This window comes from Sapajus apella, unplaced genomic scaffold, assembly GCF_009761245.1.
Source record: "Sapajus apella isolate SASKATOON/1434 unplaced genomic scaffold, GSC_monkey_1.0 scaffold20, whole genome shotgun sequence".
Classification (NCBI taxonomy): domain Eukaryota; kingdom Metazoa; phylum Chordata; class Mammalia; order Primates; family Cebidae; genus Sapajus; species Sapajus apella.
Window position 1 is genome coordinate 7,206,640 of NW_022436960.1, and position 20,934 is coordinate 7,227,573.

At 49.4% G+C, this 20,934-nt stretch overlaps 2 protein-coding genes across 3 annotated transcripts in view; both read right to left on the reverse strand.

Moving 5' to 3' along the window:
* Positions 1–15,668, reverse strand: part of BDKRB1 (bradykinin receptor B1) — a 28,843-nt gene extending 13,175 nt beyond the window's left edge. Inside the window, exon 1 of the mRNA XM_032287494.1 lies at positions 15,595–15,668. The gene's annotated coding sequence lies outside the window, so the exon portion shown is untranslated. The remainder of the gene's footprint in view (positions 1–15,594) is intronic.
* BDKRB2 (bradykinin receptor B2) overlaps positions 10,335–20,934 on the reverse strand; it is a 32,223-nt gene continuing 21,623 nt past the window's right edge. The window contains exons 2-3 of one of the 2 annotated variants that reach the window (XM_032287491.1): positions 15,595–15,707; positions 10,335–12,419 (exon numbers count right to left, since the gene is read on the reverse strand). In XM_032287491.1, coding sequence (XP_032143382.1) covers positions 11,324–12,419; positions 15,595–15,668 — 1,170 coding nt within the window. In that variant the 5' untranslated portion in view covers positions 15,669–15,707 and the 3' untranslated portion in view covers positions 10,335–11,323. The remainder of the gene's footprint in view (positions 12,420–15,594; positions 15,708–20,934) is intronic. The other variant, XM_032287489.1, reaches the window with a different exon arrangement.

Consider the following 20,934-nt stretch of genomic DNA (forward strand, 5'->3'; position numbering starts at 1 on the left):
ATATTTCCTGAGTGTATTCATAACTCTATTTATTTATATAAAAGAATAGCAATAGCTTGTCTTATGTCAACAAACATGTCCCAAACCTCTTGTGGGGCCCAGGCCCTGTTTGGGCACCAGGATGCAGAGATGACCACAGTTCTCTCCCCGCCCACTTAAGGAGCTCTTGGGATGGCTGAGGACAAGGACAAGCTGACATCTGGTGACAATATGTTGTGGTAAGCAGAGTGGCAATGAAGTTCTGAGACTGTGTCTGAGTGTGAGGTTTGAAAAAAAATGAGTTCTGCTCAAGGTAGAGTGGGATGGGTAATTTATGTGTCATGCTGACTGGGTCATGCCCAGATATTTGGTTAAAAATGGTTTCTGGGGGTGTCCATGAGGGTGTTGAACCTTCATAGGTTAATTGAAATGGTTATTCTTTGAACTGGTAGACTAAGGCGGGTTGTCTTCCCTAACACAGTGGGTGGCATCCAACCTGTCGGAGGCCTGAACACAATGAAAAGGAGAAGCAAGGGAGAATTCGTTCTCTCTGCCTGGCTGTTTTCAAGCTGAGACATCTGTCTTCTCCTGCCTTCTCACTGGCCTTCCTGGGCCTCTGGCCTTCAGACTCCCACTGGAACTGCATCACTGGTCCTCCTGGGTCTCCAGCTTGCCGAGAGCAGGTGGTGGAATTTCTCAGCCTCCATAATCACATGAACTAATTCCTTATGACACATCTATCTATATTTATCTATTTTCTGTTGGTTATGTTTCTCTAGAGAACTTTGACTATTATGCAGAATTGGGGAAGGATTCATAGCAGAGGGATATTTAAACTGGGTTTTCAGGGCTGAATAGGAGTTTGGAAGGCAAGCAAGCTGAGAAAACCATCATAGGTGGAGGGACTAGCATGTGTATTATAAACACACACATGTTCACAAGCCTTTGTGGAAGGCTCACTTGGAACTTGGAGTCAGAAAGCCCGGGTTCAAGCCCCATACCCCAATTACTCACTCTATCCGTGAATATTCCATATCCCCAACCTTCCAGCAGGCCCTGTGCAGCTATTGGTTTGGTTCAGAGAAGAGAGTTGAATGATAGTTTCAGCCCAGAGTAAGGGTGCTTTGAGAGAGCAGGTGTAGAAAGTTTTGTGACTCACAGAAGCAATCTCCATTTACCCATACTTGAAAGTTTTGTGGCTCTAGCATGGGGACCAACATGATTTATGCTAAAGATAAATGCTGGGAGCAGGTGGAGCTCATCTGCAGGGCTTCCAGGAGAGAACCAGGGCCCTGGCAGTCCTGGAATGCTCTGGTCCTGCCTGCTTCTGAGAGTTGTTGTGAGGATCAAATAACTGTGTGGGAAATGTCAGTATCGTGCTATATAGATGTTCCCAGTAAGATGAATAGATACATGTTGATGCATCTCTTCTCAGTTTTATGACCTTTCTCTCTTAATCTGGCAGCAAGTGCCATATGGAAAAGCTCTTACATCATTTTTCGATCAAGTTAGATGCCTAGTTAACCCATGTGTACAGCAAAGAATGGGGGCATGGAATAAGATGTTTTCCTTAGAAACCAGTAGTGCCTTATGTTGTTTTAAAGAGATGGAATTGGATTACTGTATTATAAAGTTGATGCTGTGAGCTTTTATCTTTCATATAAATCATGTTGGTTCCCATGATGGGGATGCAGAACTCTGGGTCCAGGGAAACTGAAATTGCTTCTGTGAGTTGCAGAACTCTGAGTATAGGAAACAAATTGCTGAAGATAACCATACCTTTTCTTGAAGACCTATTATCATTCTCGACTGTCTTGGCTACAGACTTGGGATAGAGACAGACTAACAGAAACCTGTATATAATTGTGATTGTGAGTTCTGTGAAGAAACAGAACAGGATGCAGTGGTCCTCTAAACAGAAAGGCATGAAGCTCTGTACAGCAGTTTCCCTTTAGCCACGGAGAAAACGTTCCAAGACCCCATCCATTCAGTGGATGCCTGAAAACACAGATAGTACCGAACCTTATAACGCTATGCTTTTTTCTTTATAGTAATAGTGGGTAGCTTATACAGTGTGGATACATGGGACAAAGGGATAACTCGTGTCCCAGGTGGGACAAAGCAGGATGGGGTGAGGTTTCATCACACTACTCAGAAGCGTGCGTGATTTAAAATGTATTCATTGTTTATTTCTGTAATTTTCCATTTAATATTTTCAGACCTGTATCGGCCACAGGTAACTGAAACCATGGATAAGGGGGGACTACTGTACTTTGGGAGGTCAGGGAGACAGTGAGCAAATCTAATTGTAAAAGCAAGTCCCTGGTCCTTAAGGTCTGATTTGGAAGTCTGGGCTGGCAGGTGTTGGGTGTGGAGCTGCCTCAGCAGGGTTGACACCCTAGCTCCGTCACTGCTGAGAAGGTGAATCTGGAGCATTTTCAGTTCCACCTTCCGGAGCCACAGTCTGCTGATCTGTCAAGTGGGGCACGTTGGGGAGTTTGGGAATTGCATGGGATAATGTGATGCAGCTGGCCTTTGGTAGGCACCACACAGTCACTGTTCCTGATTTTATCATTTTACTGTTGCATAAGATAATGGTAGTGTCATTGTGAGAAGGGGCCACACACACTGTGCTCTGTCTTGGCCAGAACTGAGCAGAGGGAACAGACGCTCATTGCTCGCCGGCTGAGTGGGCCACAAAGGGTGACTCAGCACGAAGGGGGGCATCCAGAGAGTCTCGGAACCCTGTCTTTGGCCATCTTTCAGGGTCTATAAACAGCCTCCCACCTGGGTGGGGTTGGTGGCTGGGCTGTCTGGAAGCTGGGAGCTGGGCCCTGTGGCCTTTTTTTTTTTTTAAATCCTGGTCTGAGACTCCTTGAATTGGCCTGCCATTTCGTTCTGGGGAAGGAAGAAAGAATCAGGGGAGCCCAGGTCCTAGTCCACAGTGATGGGCATTTACACTCAGCACCACGGGCCCGTGATTCATGCTCCGGGGGCTTGGGCTGGCCCATAACGTGCTGTGTGACCATGGGAAAGGCCCCAGTATTTTCCATTAAAAAAAAATTCTACAATTTAGGAAGATTGCATTTCCTATTGTTTCTTAGGAGAGCTGCACTAACAAGTATCTCTAGCCTTAAAAAGAGATGAGGAAAACATCCAGTGTGCTCTCCTATTGTTGAGAAAAGAGGCCTGCAGGTACTGTAATGGGCAACTCCATGGTGAGCATGTGCTCAAAACTACTAAAACACCTGTATCCATTTGCGCACATGCTCAAAATGACTAAAACACCTGCATCCATTTGCTCACATGCTCAAAATCACTAAAACACCTGTATCCATTTGCGCACATGCTCAAAATGACTAAAACACCTGCATCCATTTGCGCACATACTCAAAACGACTAAAACACCTGCATCCATTTGCTCACATGCTCAAAACGACTAAAACACCTGCATCCATTTGCTCACATGCTCATAACGACTAAAACACCTGCATCATTTGCTCACATGCTCAAAACGACTAAAACACCTGCATCCATTTGCTCAGGCTGCTGTGCAAAGTATCCAAATCTAAGTGGCCCAAACAACGAACATTTGTCCTCTCAAAGTTCTGGAGGTCAAAAGGCCAAAATCAAGGTGTTGGCAGAGTTGGCTTCCCTGGAGGCTCTGAAGCCACGCCTTGTTTTTGCCTGGCTTCTCGTGGTTCTGGGCAATCCTTCACATTTCTTGGCTTGTGGAAGTATCGCTCCAGCCTCTACCTCATCTTATGGCCTTCTCTCTGTGTCTCTGTGTGTTTTTCTCCTCTTCTTATAAGGACACCAGTTATTGGATTTAGGGGTCACCTTAACCCAGTACAGGTTGGGTATCCCTTATCCACAAGTGCTTGGACCAGAAGTGTTTGTGTTTTCGGATTTTGTAATATTTGCAGAACACATACCAGCTGATCATCCTTAATTCAGAAATCCAACATCTAAAATGTTCCAATAACATGTCCTTTGAGCATCATGTCAGTGCTCAACATGTTGTGGATTGGGGGCATTTCTGATTTCAGAGTTTTGGATTAGAAATGCTCAACTGGTATAACCTCGTCTTAATTTAGCTACTTCTGCAAAGTCCCTATTCCTAAATCAGGTCATATTCTTAAGTTCCATGTGGAGATGAGTTGGGGTGGAGGGATTCTGTTCAACTCATAACATCTTTATCTCACTGAATCTTCACAGTACTTGGATCTTCATTTAATAGATGAGAAAAGAGACAGATAAATTAACTGACCTTGTTCAAATTCCCACAGCTGGAAAGTGGCAGAGGTGAGACGTAACCAGGAACCTGCCTCCAAGCCCGTCTGTTGGTGCTGGGGCCTTCGCACCAACATGACATACGGCAGCCCTTGGAGACCCCGATCTACATGCCAGAAGCCTGTTAGAGTCATGACTTATTATCTTTCCATCTGACAGATGAGGAAACTAAGGCCAAAGATAGCAGAAGGGGAGAAGAGTAAAGTGCGTGCCAAGATCGCACAAGTGGCATGGTAGAGAATCCATGGCCTGGTCTCCAAAGTTCTCCCCCAACAATGAAACATTCTAGCTCAGTGTAAGGTGGTAAAAGGAGCCAGACACAAAGGGCACGTGTTGTAGGCTCCACAGAAACAGGACCCTACAATGTGTGTCTGGCTTTTTTCACAACAGGTAAATCTAGAGTCAGAAAGATGAGTGGTTTCCCCAAGCCATGGGGAGGGAAGAATGGGACGTGACTGCTAATGAGTACGGGATTTCTTCGGGGGATGATGAAAGTGTCCTGGAATTAGATAGTAGTGATGGTTGAATGAATTGGTTAATAAGTAAAAGCTGAAGTGGGTGAACTATAGCATGTGAATTATATCCACCAGCCTCTGTGAAGGTGATCTGCAGGAAGCAAGCATGCAGAAGGCCTACCAGACGCAAAGCTTTTATTGTGGCAGAAATAGCCCAAGCCCTGGCTCATAAGCTCCTCATGCAGGAAGGGATTTCGAGGACTTTTCTTGTGACAGAATTTGAATCCTCGGTTTGTCAAGGCATGGGCAGCCCAAGAACACAGAGGGCTTCCGGAGCACCCTCCTTAAGGCTTGCATGGCCTTGGCAAGTTACTTCCCTCTCTGGGCCTCAGTTTCCATACCATGAACCAGTTATTGTGCAAACTCCTACTGGTTGTGAGCATGAAATATTTCGATGGGTCCCTTTGACCTAGGACTATTTCACCTCAGCCAACAAAACAAAATAAGACAAAAAACTAAAGCCAGAATAAAACTCTCATGAACAAACAGTGAGACAATTGAACTTTTAGCCATTGCTATTGCCAAACCGTGACCCCTGTTGCTCACCCTACTCCCCACTCGCATTCTTGGTGAAGGATCAGAGCTGTGTGAGGGTCAGGAATTGGGTAACAAAGAGATGATGCAGCACATGGCTGGGGTCTACAACAGAGACACCCCCGCTCTGAGTCATTAAGACTGTGCTCCAGCCGCTCCAGCATCCCCATGAGGTCATCTGGTGTCCAGTTTGCATCTCTGCATCATGTTCTCACCCCTCTCTGGCCAGGGAAGACTCGGGAGCTAGGTCCCTTGCTTGGTCCTCTAAGCCCACCTGGGCTTCTCCCCATTGTGCCAGCTTGCTGGAACCAGGGAGGGTCAGTAGTTGAGGGGCTGCTCCTGTTGCCTGGCTGGGGTGGAACGAGGGGAGGGGAGGCTCTCCCAGCTGCCCCTTTTTTTTGCCTGCCAGGAGCCCTGCTCAGGTTTCCAGGCATGTGCTTTCCCCTGGATTGTAGCCTCCTTTGAGTAATGCAGGCATCTATGAACAAAATTCCCTGGATGAGTGAGCTCCCTTGGGCACTTGTGGACAGCTTCCTCCAAGCTAAGGGCACTTAGTGAGAGCATGCAGGCTGGATGGGAAGAATGGGCACTGGGGGAAGAATGAAATATATTTTGGGATCTGTCTAGGCTCTTGCGTCCAAATGGCTGGAGAGTAGAGAATGAGCCTGGAGCAGAGAGAGAGAGAGGAGAGAGAGAGAGAGAGAGAGAGAGGGGGGAGAGAGAGAGAGAGAGGGGAGAGAGAGAGAGAGGAGAGAGAGAGACAAGACAGGGGCCAGAGCATGAAGGGTCTTGCAAGCCATGTTACAGCTGTAGAACCTTACCCCAAGAGGTGTGGGACACTATTGAAGGGTTTCCCTTGGAGGATGCCCCCATCACGCTCACTGCCAACATCATCATCATCATCAAAGCTAGCATGTTCAGTGCCAACTATGTTCCAGGCACTATGCTGGCTGCTTTCATACATTAATTCTATTAACAGTGCTATGAAGTAGATACTATTATTATCCCCATTTTACACATTTTATAGATGAGGAAATGTTGACTCAGAAAGGATAACTGAGGTACCCAAGACTACACAGCAAATAAAAGCCCAGGGCAGAACTACAAGTGGAATCCAGGTCTGTCTAGTCCCAAAGGCTTGGCTCCTGAACACAGTTCTCTATAGACTCTCCATGAATGTATTTACATTCTTTTTTTGTTTGTTTTTTGTTTTTTTGAGACGGAGTCTTGCTCTGTCGCCAGGCTGGAGTGCAGTGGCATGATCTTGGCTCATTGCAATCTCTTTCTCCTGGGTTCAAGCAATTCTCCTGCCTCAGCCTCCTGAGTAGCTGGGACTACAGGCACCTGCCACCATGCCCAGCTAATTTTTGTATTTTTAGTAGAGACAGAGTTTCAGCATATTGGCCAGGATGGTCTCAATCTCTTGACCTTCTGATCTGCCTACCTCGGCCTCCCAAAGTGCTGGGATTACAGGTGTGAGCCACTACGCCTGGTTGTATTTGTATTCTTAAAAGACCACATTGGCTGCAGAGTGGAGAATAAGAATTGTAAGATGATAGTGATTAGTATTGGAGGCACCCATGAGAGACGATGGCTGGACATAGAAAAACATAGATCTAGGAGACACTTAGTAGAATCTAAAAGAGGTGCTGATCCCATTACTGAGCATATACCCAAATAAATATAAATCATTATATCATAAATACACATGCACATGAATGTTCATTGCAACACTAATTGTAATAGCAAAGGCATGGTTTTAATCTAAATGCCCATCAAAGGTAGATTGGATAAAGAAAATGTGGTACATATACAACCATGGAATATTATGCAGCCATAAAAAAGAATGAGATCGTGTCCTCTATGGAAACATGGATGGAGCTGGAGGCCATTCTTATTAGCAAACTCACCCAGGAACAGAAAACCAAATACCGCATGTTCTCATTTATAAGTGGGAGCTAAATGATGACAATTCATGAACACAAAGAAGGGAACAACAGACACTGAGGCCTAGTGGAAGGTGTGGGGGTTGGAGGAGGGAGAGGATAGGGAAACATAACTAATGGGTACTAGGCTTACTGCCTGGGTGATGAAATAATCTGCACAACAAACCCCCATGACCCAAAAACCTGCACATGTTCCCCTGAACTTAAAATAGAAGCAAAAAAAAAAAAAAAAAAAAAAGAGATGCTGACCCATTAGATGTAAGGGATGAAGGAGAAGGTGCATTGAACCATGAGCCCCAGGTTTCTGGCATGGATGGATGGATCAATGCATGGATGGAGGAGGGACATTTATGGAGACAGACTAGGCAAGCTTTGTTTACTGAATGAGTAAAGGAATGAATACATGAATAATGAAGGGATCCCAAAATGGAATGGATAATGAGTTCCCCATCACTGAGAGTATGAAAAAAGTGGCTTTTCATCAGGATATTGTAGAGGATACTCCTGATTTGAAGGGAAAGTCAAGCGGTAGGCACTCACTAAGTCTATATTGCATGAATAAATGACTGAATCGCCGCTGTACCTGTGATTCTAGGACCTCGTGAGGGTCTCACAAGCACCTGGTGGGAACTTGGTAATGAGTTACTCCTGCAGAAGTGTGAGATGGAAGGAAATATGCAAGCACTGTGAACATTTTTTATATCTTCTTTCTTAAATGTCTACTGGTTGATTATATTTTAGAATGTACATCTTCATGCATATTAATAAGTATACATATTGGGTATGCATAATCAAGTTTTTTTCCCTATAGGAATATACAATCACTAAAGCTTGGAGACCACTGAACTCCATGCCAGAAGCCTGTTAATAGGCTGAGCAGAAATAAATAGCACCCCTCCCCAAAGGCTTCTGAGTGTGCAAGGCAGTGTCCCAGGGACCAAACTCGGGGTTTTCTGGAGTTGTAACCAATGCTAAGAGACATGCAAAAACCTCACCCATTTATTATGAGGCACAGAAAAGACACATGTTTACATGATTCACCCATTTTCTCATTCGGATGTGAAATGTTTCCTCTTTACATCACAGCTCTTTGAGTCTTTCACAGGGCAGATGTTCTTTATCAGGCATCTACACCATGCACACGGCAGCTCCTCTCCCACAGGCTCCGCTGCCCCTCAGACCAGATGTGGATCCCCACATGGCTGTTGGAGCATAGCTCTGCTCCTACGAGAGCCCCAACCATCATGCGCTCTGCTGATGAATGACTGCCAACTGTGACAAAACGCAGCCTCCTTTTTTTTTTTTTTCCATTCACAGTGTGTGGCACAGTTTGACTTCATTCTAATACTAAATGGTTTTTACTTCTTATTTCATCTGTTTTATTTCTCCAGCTATTTACTGGGGCAGAGGGGTGTGGGTGGTGGGAGAAAAGAGTGGGTTGGGAGTGGGGAGGGAATTTCTTTTGACACTTTTGCTTTAAAACTCAGAGTTGGATTGGTCAGGATTTATGGACCCTTTGCCATGTAAATTATTCTCATCCTCCAGGTTCTAGCTCTCCAGGTTCTATCTCTCCAGGTTCTAGCTCTCCAGATTCCAGCCCTTCAGGTTCTAGCTCTCCAAATTCTAGCCTCCAAATTCTAGCCCCCAAGTTCTAGCCCTCAGGTTCTAGCTCTCCAGGTTTTAGCTTCTCTAGGTTCCAGCCCCTCTAGATTCTAGCCTCTCTAGGTTCTAGCTCTCCAGGTTCTAGCTCTCCAATCAGCTAATAAATGCTCATTTATCAAGTGAATGAGTGCTGCCCTGGCACTGTCGATGGTGAATGCCATTGCCATGAAGCTCCCTTGGTTGTAAGTGCCTTGATATTGGAGCCTGGTGGTTGGTCCCTTTACATTTCCCTGTGGTGCCTGGCGCAGTGCTGCCCACAGGAGGCAGTTATTTAAGTCACGCAGAAAAAGCAACAAATTCCCCAGGGGGACCTGGGGCTTGGGGGCAGGGCTGTCTCAGTCTCTGGCCAAGGATGTGGGTCCAGCCTGACACCTGGGGCCACCCCTGCCTACCTCTCCAGCGGGGTGGGGGGGGTCTATGGGAAATTGGCCGAGAAGCCATTTGGGGAGGGCGTTCTCCCACCCTGTGGGGATATTGTTCCCAGAGTGCTTCCTCATAGTCACACATGCCCAAGCCCGGGCAGCCCAGCCTGGACACGGTCCTTACCCATGAGGGTCTCAGTCCGCTGGGCTGGGGGGGGCGCTGGCTCTGGGAATAATGCTTTGGGGCAAATAACCTTTATGCCCTATCACTGTCTGCTGCCTGAAGCTGACGCCCATACTTCCTGCACACACTCTCCTAGAGCTCGTACTGGCCGCCTTCTAGTAAACCATTGGTTGACGGCCCTTGGTTGCTGAGACAGCGACAGTCCCTGAGCAGGCCTGCACTCTCCCCCTCCCGAGGACCGGCTGGGAGTGGGGGAGTCTCAGCACTATGATCCTCTGGGTGAGTCCGATTAGAAATCTCTTACTCTGCCTTATCACAAATCAAACTTTGAAGACATGGCCTTCTCCCCAAAAGCTCATGTGTGTGTGGCGGTGGGGGGCTCAGGATGTGGGAAGGACAGGTGGAAGGAAGCCAATGCTACTGAGCACCTACTATGTGCCAGACACTGACCGGTGCCTCACACTGCCACCGGTTCCCAATACTAATTCTCCTCCATGGAGCTAATTCCAAACCTCAGTGTCTTTTCCTTATAATAAACGTAACCCAGTTACAGTTACGTGTGCGTAATAATACCTCACATGTACATAGCACCCTTTACTTTTCAAAGTACTTCTTTTTTTTGAGATGGAGTCTCACGTTGTCACCTGGGCTGGAGTGCAGTAGCCCGATCTTGGCTCACTGCAACCTCCACTTCCCGGGTTCAAGTGATTCTCCTGCCTCAGTCTCCCAAGTAGCTGGCATTACAGATGCCTGCCAACAGGCCCAGCTAATTATATAATTATATATATGTGTTTTTAGTAGAGACAGGGTTTCACTATGTTGGCCAGGGTGGTCTCAAACTCCTGAGCTTGTGATCCACCCACCTTGGCCTCCCAAAGTGCTGGGATTACAGGCATGAGCCACCACACCCGGCCGCTTAAAAGTATTTTTATACCTGTTACTGCCTTTAACCCTCACAATAACTTCATGTTACAGAAGAGGAACTGAGGCAGGGACGGGTAGCTGTGCAATAGTTATTGGCTGAGCTGGAACCTTGGGCCCCCCCCTTCCACTGTCCATATCGCCCACAGCACCCTGCTCGATCACCTCATTGAATAGCTTTCTGCTGGTGGCAGTGCCCAGTCATTTCCACTCGAGTGTTTGAGTTCCTTCAAAACAGAGATGGCTCCTTCTCTTTCTTCTCCCTTGCCTCCAGTGCTCCATATTGTCTATACTTCAAGTGCTCAATACTGTGTATACAGCAAGTGCTCAATATGTGCTTATTGGATTATTCTTTGGCACAGACCTCCTTGTCCATCAGTGAGGCGAGCCATAGAATCCTGGGTCCAGGGATCCATCAGAGCTTAACTTCCACTAACGCAAGAAATTGTCCTCCAAAGCTCTAGCTGAACAGATTAAAGAAACCCAGGGCAACAATTCAGCCAGGGCCCATGTGTGCACTCAGCCACTGGACCGAAGCTGGATGGCAGTTCTTATGGGGATCCAAGTTGTCTTGCTGGGGCAGGGAGGGACACCACGTGGGAGGGAAGTTCAGTCACTCCTGTCCCCGCCCCCAGGGCCCCTCCACTCCTGGGAAGGAGCAGGCTGGCTCGGTGTGGCAGCAAATAAGAACAGGAATGCTGTCGTGTTTATGGAGTCCTTGGCTGTACATGAGTTCACCCCATCCTCACAGCCATGCTCCCTGCAAAATTGGGCAGGGCAGAAATTACTCTCCGGTGTTTTTCTGGAGACACTGACTCACTGCCCGAGGTCATGCATGGATGTCTCTTTGGCTTTCCTGGGCCCATGCTGAAGAGCAACTGTCCCTTAATCCTTACACAAATTCCTAGCAGCCCTGCTAGCATCTGTTCACCGTCTGCTCCCGGCCCAATCCTGCAGTTTGTGAATCTGGCGTTCCATCGAGATGGAGGTCCTCAGTGTGCCCATGGAGTTCTCCATCGGAATGGGTTCTGACCCACAGCCCCCTTTCTGGCACAGTCCCTGGTACACCTCCCAAGACTTCTTTCGGAAGCGCTTGCCCACGATCACATACACCAGTGGGTTGAGGCAGCTGTTGCTGTAGGCCATGAAGGAGGAGATCTGCGTGATAACATCTATGATGTTCTCGTCCTGGCAGCTGGAGAGGAGGCTGAGGCGCTGCAGCGTGTCCAGGAAGGTGCTGATCTGGAAGGGCAGCCAGCAGATGATGAAGAGCAGCAGCACGACCAGGACCAGCACGGTGGCCCTCCTCTCTGTCTGGATCTCCTTGAACTTCTGCATCTCGTTGTTCCGCAGCACCTGCATGATCTGTACCGTGCAGAAGGTGATGATGCTTAGGGGCAGCAGGAAGCCCACGACATTCAGGAGCGTGTTGGTGAACACCTCCCAGGTGCTGGATGGATAGATGATGACGCAAGCGGTGACATTGTGGCCCTCGTCGTTATACTCCCTCAAGGTCCGGAACGCCAGCATGGGTGAGCTCAGGAGCAGCGTGCACCCCCAGATCACCAAGCTGTAGAGCTTCGCCCAGCGCATGCCGCGCATCCGGCCCATGGACATGGTTTTCACCAGGGCCAGGTAGCGGTCAATGCTGATTAGCATCAAGAAACAGATGCTGCTGTACAGGTTCATGTAGATAATGGCGTTCACCACGCGGCAGAGCGTCTCCCCGAAGAGCCAGTCAAAGTTGTTGGTGATGGTGATGGCCCAGAAGGGCAGCCCGCAGGCCAGGATCAGGTCTGCCGCGGCCAGGTTCCCCAGGTAGATCTCTGCCACCGTGCAGCTGCTCTTGTGCAGGCAGAAGACACTGAGGACAAAGATGTTCTCTAGGGTAGCCAGTACAAACAGCACCCAGAGGAAGGGGGGCTGGATGGTGTTGAGCCAGCCCAGCCACTCGATGTTGGGGCATTTTCTCTGGGCAAAGGTCCCGTTAAGAGCAGGCAAGGTGACATTGAGCATGTCGGCACTGAAAGAAAGTGGAAAAGAGGCTGTTACCCATCAGGGTCACAAGGGAAGGACAAAACCTGGTGCAGAAGGAGAGGGGGGTTAAAGACAACCAGCCAGCACGTGGAGAAATCGAGGGGGAACGCAGGCTGTTTTTGGTGGCCAGTGCTCAGGCATACCTGATTCCCCTGGGTCTTACAGAGCCCCCTCTGATCCTTGGATTTAAATGAAGACCTGATGTTCTTCATCTTGAGGCTCCGTTGGGATATTTCCTTGGCCAGCATCCATCAGCAACACTGACAATCTCAAATCTTGGACCCTGGACCTCCTGGAAGCTTCCGTGATGGGAGGATTCACATTCTTTCCTTATCTTCCGGGCCACTCCTAAGGGAGTTGGTCACCTTTCAGCCTCTCAAAGCCTTGTGGTGGGTGAGTTAATTTATTAAAAGAGAAAAATGATGTCATGCCAGACCTGGAGATTCCAATCTTGCTTGGAGACCCTGGCCAGCCCATCTGCCCAGTTTCTGTCTTCCTGGACGGTCTGGGATGGCATGGCACTTCCACACCTTCTATCAGCAAAGCGCTGAAGGTGATTGGAGGGTGCAGATGGCGAGGGAGGGTGGGGGCTTTGGAGCCAAATAGTCCTACTGGGTTCACATCCTGGCTGCCTTACTTATAAGCTGTGTGACGTGGGGGAAGTTACTTAACATATCTGAACCACCTCACCTGTAAAATGGGAATTAAAACATCTACTTCTCAGGGTTGTGATGGGGATTTGAGTCGATGTGCAAAAAGCCCCAAGTACTGCACTTGGCTCAATAAACGTTAGTAACTAGCTATTAAAATAGCCAATGGGAAACTCCACTGTTTGTCAGTGACCTCATCTTTAACCCACTGGCTCCTCTTTCATTCTTAGGCAGGACTCACAGACCACAGGGCAGGCGCCTTTCTAGACTTGTTGCTGTTAAGGCTAATTCATTCGTACCTTCAGCAGAGGCACGGGGGTTGGACAGACATGGGTTCCAATTCTAGCTGTGTGGTCTTGGGCAAATTGCTTGACCTCTCTGAGCTTCTATTTTGCCTTCTTTGGAGTAGAGCATTGCTCCCATCCTGACTCGCCTTGCATTTCTTTTTACATGGCTATTGCAAGATTCAAGTCAAAGAGTGGATGTGAAGACACACTGAAAAGCCCAAAGCACAACCCAGAGAGCAGGACTCACTGGGCATTTTCCCAGTGCCCTGTGGTATGGGTGAGAGAAGGAAAAAGGGCTCTTTCTGGGAGGTCCATTGCTAGGCAGGCTCATGGAGGAAGAGCTGAGCCACAGGTCGTGGGAGAGATTCTGTTCATTGCTTCCGGGATTTCTCAGGAAAAGCCCCTTTGCTTCTAGGAGCAGCTGGCTGGCATCCTGAAGCCAGACTGGGAGCCCACAAATCAATGCCTTTATCCTTTAAATGTTTCTTGAGCATCTTCTCTGTGCTGAGCTCCACTCTGAGTGCAAGAACACAGAGAGGACACCACCCAGCTCCTGCCCTGCCCGACTCCTGGCAACTGTGTCCCAGAGTGTGGAGGGTGCCCTGGAGGGAGCAGGAGGGGTGTGGGACACAGACTCGAAGTGGGGACAGGCAGGTAAGGTTGGAGGTGACTCTGGGTCTGGGTCTTGAGGGACAAGAAGCATTTCAAAGGGGACAGGAAGGAGGACAAGCAGACCAGGCAGGGGGAACAGCCCGAACAGAGGCACAGAACTGGGGAAGCTGCTGGTATGTCTGGAAAGTGACACTGGATGTTGGACAGGAGAGGTGGGAAGTAGCAAGAGGTTGGGTAAGGGAGTAAGCGTGGTCTTCACAGGGCACTAAGGAAGTGAGGCTTTGCCCCCAAGTCTTAAGGACTAGGGTGATGGTATAAGAAGTATGCTCTGCAAACATTCCTGTGGTGCACGGTGGCTTTCAGATGCCCACAAATTATTGGATACTCTTCCTTCCAAAAGGAGGAATCTGTTTCCTCTTCCCCTGGATGTGGGCTGGACTTCTTACCCATGGTGGCAGGGATGGTGTGATTTCTGAGGCTAGGTCATAACACCCTTTGCAGCTCCTTCCTTGGCCTCTTGCATTGCCTACTTGGAAGGATGTGAGCTGCCATGTGCAGATTCTCAAGCAGCCACATAGAGAGGAACCAACTTGCCACCTTGAAAGTGGATCTTCTGGCCCCAGTTAAGCTTTCAGTGGACCCTGGTTTCCCCGCCTTTGAATCTTCCAGCCAAGGCCCCAGACATCTTGGAACAGAGATGAGCTGTCTGTATGGGGCTCTGAATTCTTGACCCATGAAAACTTGCAGCATCCTTTCCAGACTCCCTGAAGGTACGACTTCCCCTGGGTGGTCCCCTTGGTCCAACCCTCAACCCTATTTCTGTAGTTACAGAAAATCCATTTCCTTTATACCCTTGGCTTGGGGAATTGATCATTTCTCATGGGCTGACTCACTAGAGACCAAAGTGTAGCACCAGATGCTGCTTATTAATTTCTCAGCAAGACAACTGATAGCCAAGGGGATGGATCTTAGGCCATTCTTGGCTCCGAGAAGCTGTAGGATCATCAGAAAGATGCCTGGTGAGTGTGGAATTAGGAAGTATAGGTACAGTGCACTGTGGCCCCAGCTGAGATGGCCATGTGCTCATCTTCATTATAGGCTGCAGCTGCCGCAGGGTGGAGAGGCTGGAGTGGACCCCTCAACCTTGTTTCTTGCAAATGCTGCCCCCCAGAACAGATCTCCCTATCCTCTGCTTCTACTCTGGATCAGGTCCCCCTCCCCTTGAATTCTCTCTGTAGAGTGTTCTGGTCTTCCACCAGATGTCAGCCATGTGTTGGAGATATTTTGTCTCCAAGGCAACCTGGCACATTGCTGTCTGATCCACTGGGTATTGACTTCAATGTTTAACTGTTTTACCTTCACCTCCAGGTTCAGCTGGGTTAGATCACATATGACAACCAAGAATGTGTCCTTCTCCTCCCTGAGCCCCTCTTCCTCTAGTTCCATAGAACAATACATGCCCTCGGTCCCCGAAAGGCCTACAGGGACTTGAACACTTAAGAGGTTTTGTCTTTGGGTTTAACTTCACCGGTTCCTTCAACCTTTCCAGGGAGTTCTGTAGGATGTCTGCTCCCCACCCCTAACAAGTAAACTGAGGAATCCTTCGACTCACCTGAAAGAGGCTATGGTGGGCACAGAGTCCTCACGAACAGACAGAAACATTGGTATCTTCCCGGGAGGGAACATTTGGACTCAGAGTGGGATGTGAGTGAGGCCCCACCTGGGCTGGAAAGAGAAGAAAAGATGGTTAGATGGCATGGGGGCTGGGGGCTGCAAAATACACACCTTCTCCAGCAGGGAGGAGAAAAGGAGACTGCTGAGTCCCTGACTCAATGCACACTGGTGACGTGCTCCCACCAGCGATGCTAGGGACACAATGGCGAAGAGCAGACAGCCTACTGAAGAAGGCAGACGTTGCTTAGTCACTTAATAACTGCACGGACCTAAGTGTAATGAAATCAAGTGAGAGGTCCTGTGACAGCATAGAGCCGGGGGTCCCAAACCAGCCTGCGAGGGTGAGTGGATACTGATGACATCTGAGGGTGAGCAGAACTAAACAGCATGAAGGGAAGGCAGTGCAGGAGGATATCTGAGTCAGGAGGGTGCTTGGTGTGAATGCGGATTAGGCTCCAGCCGCTGCTCAGGGAGTCGGGACTGCAGTGGGGGTAGAGCGGAAGCAGTGACCAGTTAGCCCATTAGCCTACGCCTGGGATGATGGAGACTGAGAGGCTGGATTCCACAGGAGTTGAGAGAGTAAACTTGACAAGCCTGGTGCTTGTTTGGACCTGGAGGACCTGAGGACGGGGTGAGGCGGTGTTATGGCTTCCAGCTCCTGCAAAGGCGGAGATGGGGGACTGATTTAGAGGCGAAAGGTCGTGTGTTTAGACTGAAAGCTGTTAAGGGTGAGGTTCTTTTGAGAATTTCAAGCAGGTACGGGTGGGAATGGCTGTTGGGTCCAGCAGGGTCTGGAGCTCAGAGGAAGGGGCTGGACTGGAGCACTGTGATGGAGACAGACTCTTGAGGGACTTTGGGCCCAATGAGGGAGACAGACACCGCTGAGTATTCCCAGTCCCTTGGGCTGGTTACCAATACAAGGTGCTGTCAAGTTCTCAGCCCAGGGCCTCATCTGTGCCCCTGGTGAAAAGAGGCTTTTTGACTAAGAGGCTTCCATTGATAACACCTCTCTCTATCCTGCTTCAAGTTTCACTTCACTCCCATCCAGGGAGGGAGGCATGGGCTGTATTCTTGCCTTGCAGTGCAGACGGGTGGGGTGACTTGTCTCAGATCCATGGCTGGAGGTTGGGGCTTAACCCCCTCTCATTCCATTCTAGACTTCACACTCTCTCCAGGATCCCCAAGTGACCCCTGTCTAGGAAGGGTGTGCAAAGCTGTGGTATATGCGTGTGTGTGTGTGCGCGCGCGCGTGTGTGTGGGCGTGCATGAATGTAGCCACAGATCTGCCCCCTCCCAGCTTTCAGCCACTCTGCAATACCCAGCACCAGGGTTTCCAGAAGCCCAGTTCTCCTAAATCAGTTGGGAGGTGAAGATCAGACAATGGTCAGTTCAGGGAGTCCGAACACATTAAAAACAAAAGCTGAGTTGGTAAACAGGAAATGAAGTGGGAGGTAATGAACACCCAGAAAAGGTCTACACGAGTTCCTAAGCAGAGCTGGGATCAGGGTTTGGAACTTGCAAGGATGCAACAAGCAGCACAGTCCTTCTGATCCTTCAAGACGGGGACTTTGCGGAGGGAAAGAAAGACCTAAGAGCTTTCCTCTCTGAGGGGCCCTCCTGGGCTCATAGAGAGAAAACTCAACGGAGGTGAGAGGTCATGTGTTTGGAGCACTCATTTTTTCTTTTTGAGGCAGAGTCTCGCTCTGTCACCCAGGCTGGAGTGCAATGGCGTGATCTTGGCTCACCGCAACCTCCACCTCCGGGGTTCAAGTAATTCTCCTGCCGCAGCCACCTGAGTAGCTGGGACCACAGGCACCTGCCACCAAGCCTGGCTAATTTTTGTATTTTTAGTAGACATGAGGTTTTGCCATGTTGGCCAGGTTGGTCTCAAACTCCCAACCTCAAGCTGTCCACCCGCCTCGGCCTCCCAAAGTGCTGGGATTACAGATGTGAGCCACTGCGCCTGGCCTAGAGCATTCATTTTTAAAAGCATTTAACTAATTATTGAAGGTCTATCACATGCTGGCGATTCAGAGGGGAAGAATGAAGACCAGCCTCCCCTGTCCTCATGGGGCTCACACGGGCTGAACCGCCCAGCTGAGAGGCCTCAGCCTGCACGTGTAGCTTCCATTTTTACATGACAGTGACTGCCGCAGAGATAACTCGGATCCTTGCAGCTCAGTCATGGGGGACATGTCCAGCGTTTCCTCAATGACCTCTGTTATAGGTCTGCTGTGCGTCTACTCGGCAGGGTGTCCCCAGATCGGGCCACATCAGCCCAGCTGGATCCTAATTGCTTGCTAGTGGCTGTAAACATTGCTCTCATTTTCAAAACAAAGTTGAGGGCTTTTCCCTCTCAACTTTCTCCTGAAGTCCAGAGGGCAGGCAGGTTAAGGAACTGGGAGAATTTGGAAGTCTGAAGTTGACCGAGCCGTTTTTCCCTCTGCTCTAGAGGTGTGCCTGGGGTGAGGATCCCTGGCAGCGAGCTGCTGTGTCCTGCTCCAGTTCACCACCTGACTTCTCCTCTGTGGCCCCTGACTCGGGATCCCCTGTAGGTACCACGGGGCTCTTTGCCTTCTGGCTTCTCTTTGGGTTTGGTCAATGGGAACCCCAGCAGGAGCCTGAGGGAGGATGAGAGGGAGGATGGAGTGTTGGCTTCTCTCTTGGGGACCTTTATGCTGGCCGGGCCTGGAGCAGAGTTCACCGCTTCTATCAGGGGACTGGTAGAGTGGGAGGGAAGGAGGTGGGGAGGGTGCTGAGGCTTTGCTGCACCAGCCCTGAGGCATCCAGGGTGCTGCCTGTTCCTCGCAGAACCCCAATGTGCTGCCTACACCCCTGTAAAAGAAATGCTTCATTAACATCCTCTTCCTATTACTCAACTGGGATGTGCCTTCTCTTTCCTACTGAGACCCTGATGAATGCATCCTGGGAATATAAAGTCACCCTGGGAAGGGGGTGCTCTAGGTGGGTCGCTGTCTGTGGGATTGTCACCTCTCTGGATCAGTTTCCTTGTCTACAGAGCTGGGAGGGTGTCTGTGCCCCTCACAGACACTGATCCTCAGAGCTGGGGACAGGCGATGACTGTTGCTGGGCTTTTCCCCTGAGTTTTTAAACAGAGGCTTTAGAGGGAACATCCAACATTCTGATTCACTCGTTCTCTCTCTCTCAGAATTCTGTCCAAGGAGACTTACTGTAAAAACGCTTTCCTTCATTTACTCACACAGACACTGTGGGCCTGGTGCTGTCAGGAATCAATTCTGCTCGAGCCTCGGAGACAGCCTGTTTGGTTTCCCAGGAATCCACATCTGAGGGCCTTTGAAGCAGTGGCCTCCATGAAATACATAGTATCACTGTCTCAAGGGCCAAGTGTGTCTCACAGGGGACCCCTGACCTTGTAGCCAATGATGGGGTTCAGGGCACGCTACCCCAAAATGTGGCAGCTTCGCATGTTGACTATTTTAAGTGGAAAGAATCCGAGAAACAGCAGGTGCAGGAAGGACTCTCTGTTCCCTGAAGCAGGTCACCAGCTCCAAGGAAGGTCACCAGAGGAAAGGGGCACTCTCACGTCCAAGCCCTGGGGACACTGAGAGGGACAGGCCTTGCTGTTTCCCCAGTTTCCTGCACTTCGCTCGTGCTCCCTGCTCCCACCACAGCTCCACGATTCTCCACCCTTCAGCACATCTAATGGAAACACGCTCAGGCCAGGCGCAGTGGTTCATGCCCGTGACCCCAGCATCTTGGGAAGCTGAGGCAGGCAGATTGCTTGAGCCCAGGAGTGGGAGGCCAGCCTGGTCAATACAGCGAGGCTATGTCTACCAAAAATCCAAAAAAAAAATAGGTGGGTGTGGTGGTGTGCACCTGTAATCCTAGTCATAACGACCGGTGAGGCTGAGGTGGGAGGATCACCTGAGCCAGGGGTGATGGAGGCTGCAGTGATGGCACCACTGCAATCCAGCCTGGGCGATAGAGTGAGACCCTGTCTCAAAAAAATAAAAAGGCACGCAGGTTTAATCACTTCATTTCCTTATGAAGGTGCCCAAGTCACATTAAACTTAATTTGTTCACTTTTCTCTTGTTAATCTGTTTTTTTGTTATGGGGTCCCCAACCAAGAACTCAGAAGTGGAGAAGGAAAAGATATTTTCCTTCCGATATCAGCTTGTGTCCTGTATTTTGTGACTGCACGTTACAGCCGGGAAGCATTTCCCAGCAAGGGATGTAGACTGGCTGGTAAATAACCTGGAATCCTTTAGTCATTCCTCCTGATGAGGCCAACAAGAAAGTCTCAGCGTGGCGTCCGTGTGTCTTCAGTCCCTTTCTATGTGTGTAATCTCCCCTTTCAATAGACCCAGCAGCCTTGGCTGGTCCCCACGTCCACCCAGGCTTTAATAGCATTGTTTATATTCTATTGCATTTTTTTTATAGTTATTATCTTTCCTTTATGATAAATGATACTCATTTTTCATTTACACTGATGATATGAAGTTACAGTTCAAAAGCAAGTCAATACTAAAGAAATGGTTGTACAGGTGACACAGATACGTCAAAAATTGAGAGTGTGAATGTGAATGGCTGAATGTGGGAAACCCAGCCTGAAAGCCTCCAGCTGGAAATGCGCGTTACAGACAGGAAGCCAGCCCGGCCGTGAGGCCGAAGCGCACTGGGAGCTGACTGCTCTTCCTGCGCCAGCCGTGGAGGCTCGTCTGCTTCAGCCACACCAGGGGCTGTAGGGTGTCGGGGATGCCCTTCCACCTGGCCAGCGCTCCTGCTCACAGACCAGCTGAGGTTTTCAGAGATTCATTACACAGCTGGATGGAGAGATGGGGGCTACTGCTGGGATGCCACCAGTCTGTCCATCCAGGGGAGCTCTTGAGACAGCTGGGCTCCGTCCTTGGTCCGAGCGCAGCTGTTTTCCCTCTGCCCCAGCATCGCCTGTCTCCTCTTGGTGGCAGCTGAACGCACAGTGTGCATGCCTGTGTGCATAAGGTGCGTATGCACACCAGATTCACTTTGCTTGGAAAGGAGGACCCTGCCTTGCTCCTCTTCCCACCCGCACTGTGCCTGCCGCTGAGTTTTGCACATTCCAAATTCTTGAGCAACTTTTACTTTGTGAATAAGTGAAATCCTTTACACCACCCAGCAAGTCGGTGTCAAGGCCAGAGCTAGAAAGAACCAAGGTCTCCTAAATCCTTTCCCTGACATCTCCCCAGAATAAATGTTTTCCTCTAAAAGCTGATTGATGTGATTACTCAGTCTGGATGCTGTTTATAGACAGCCGTG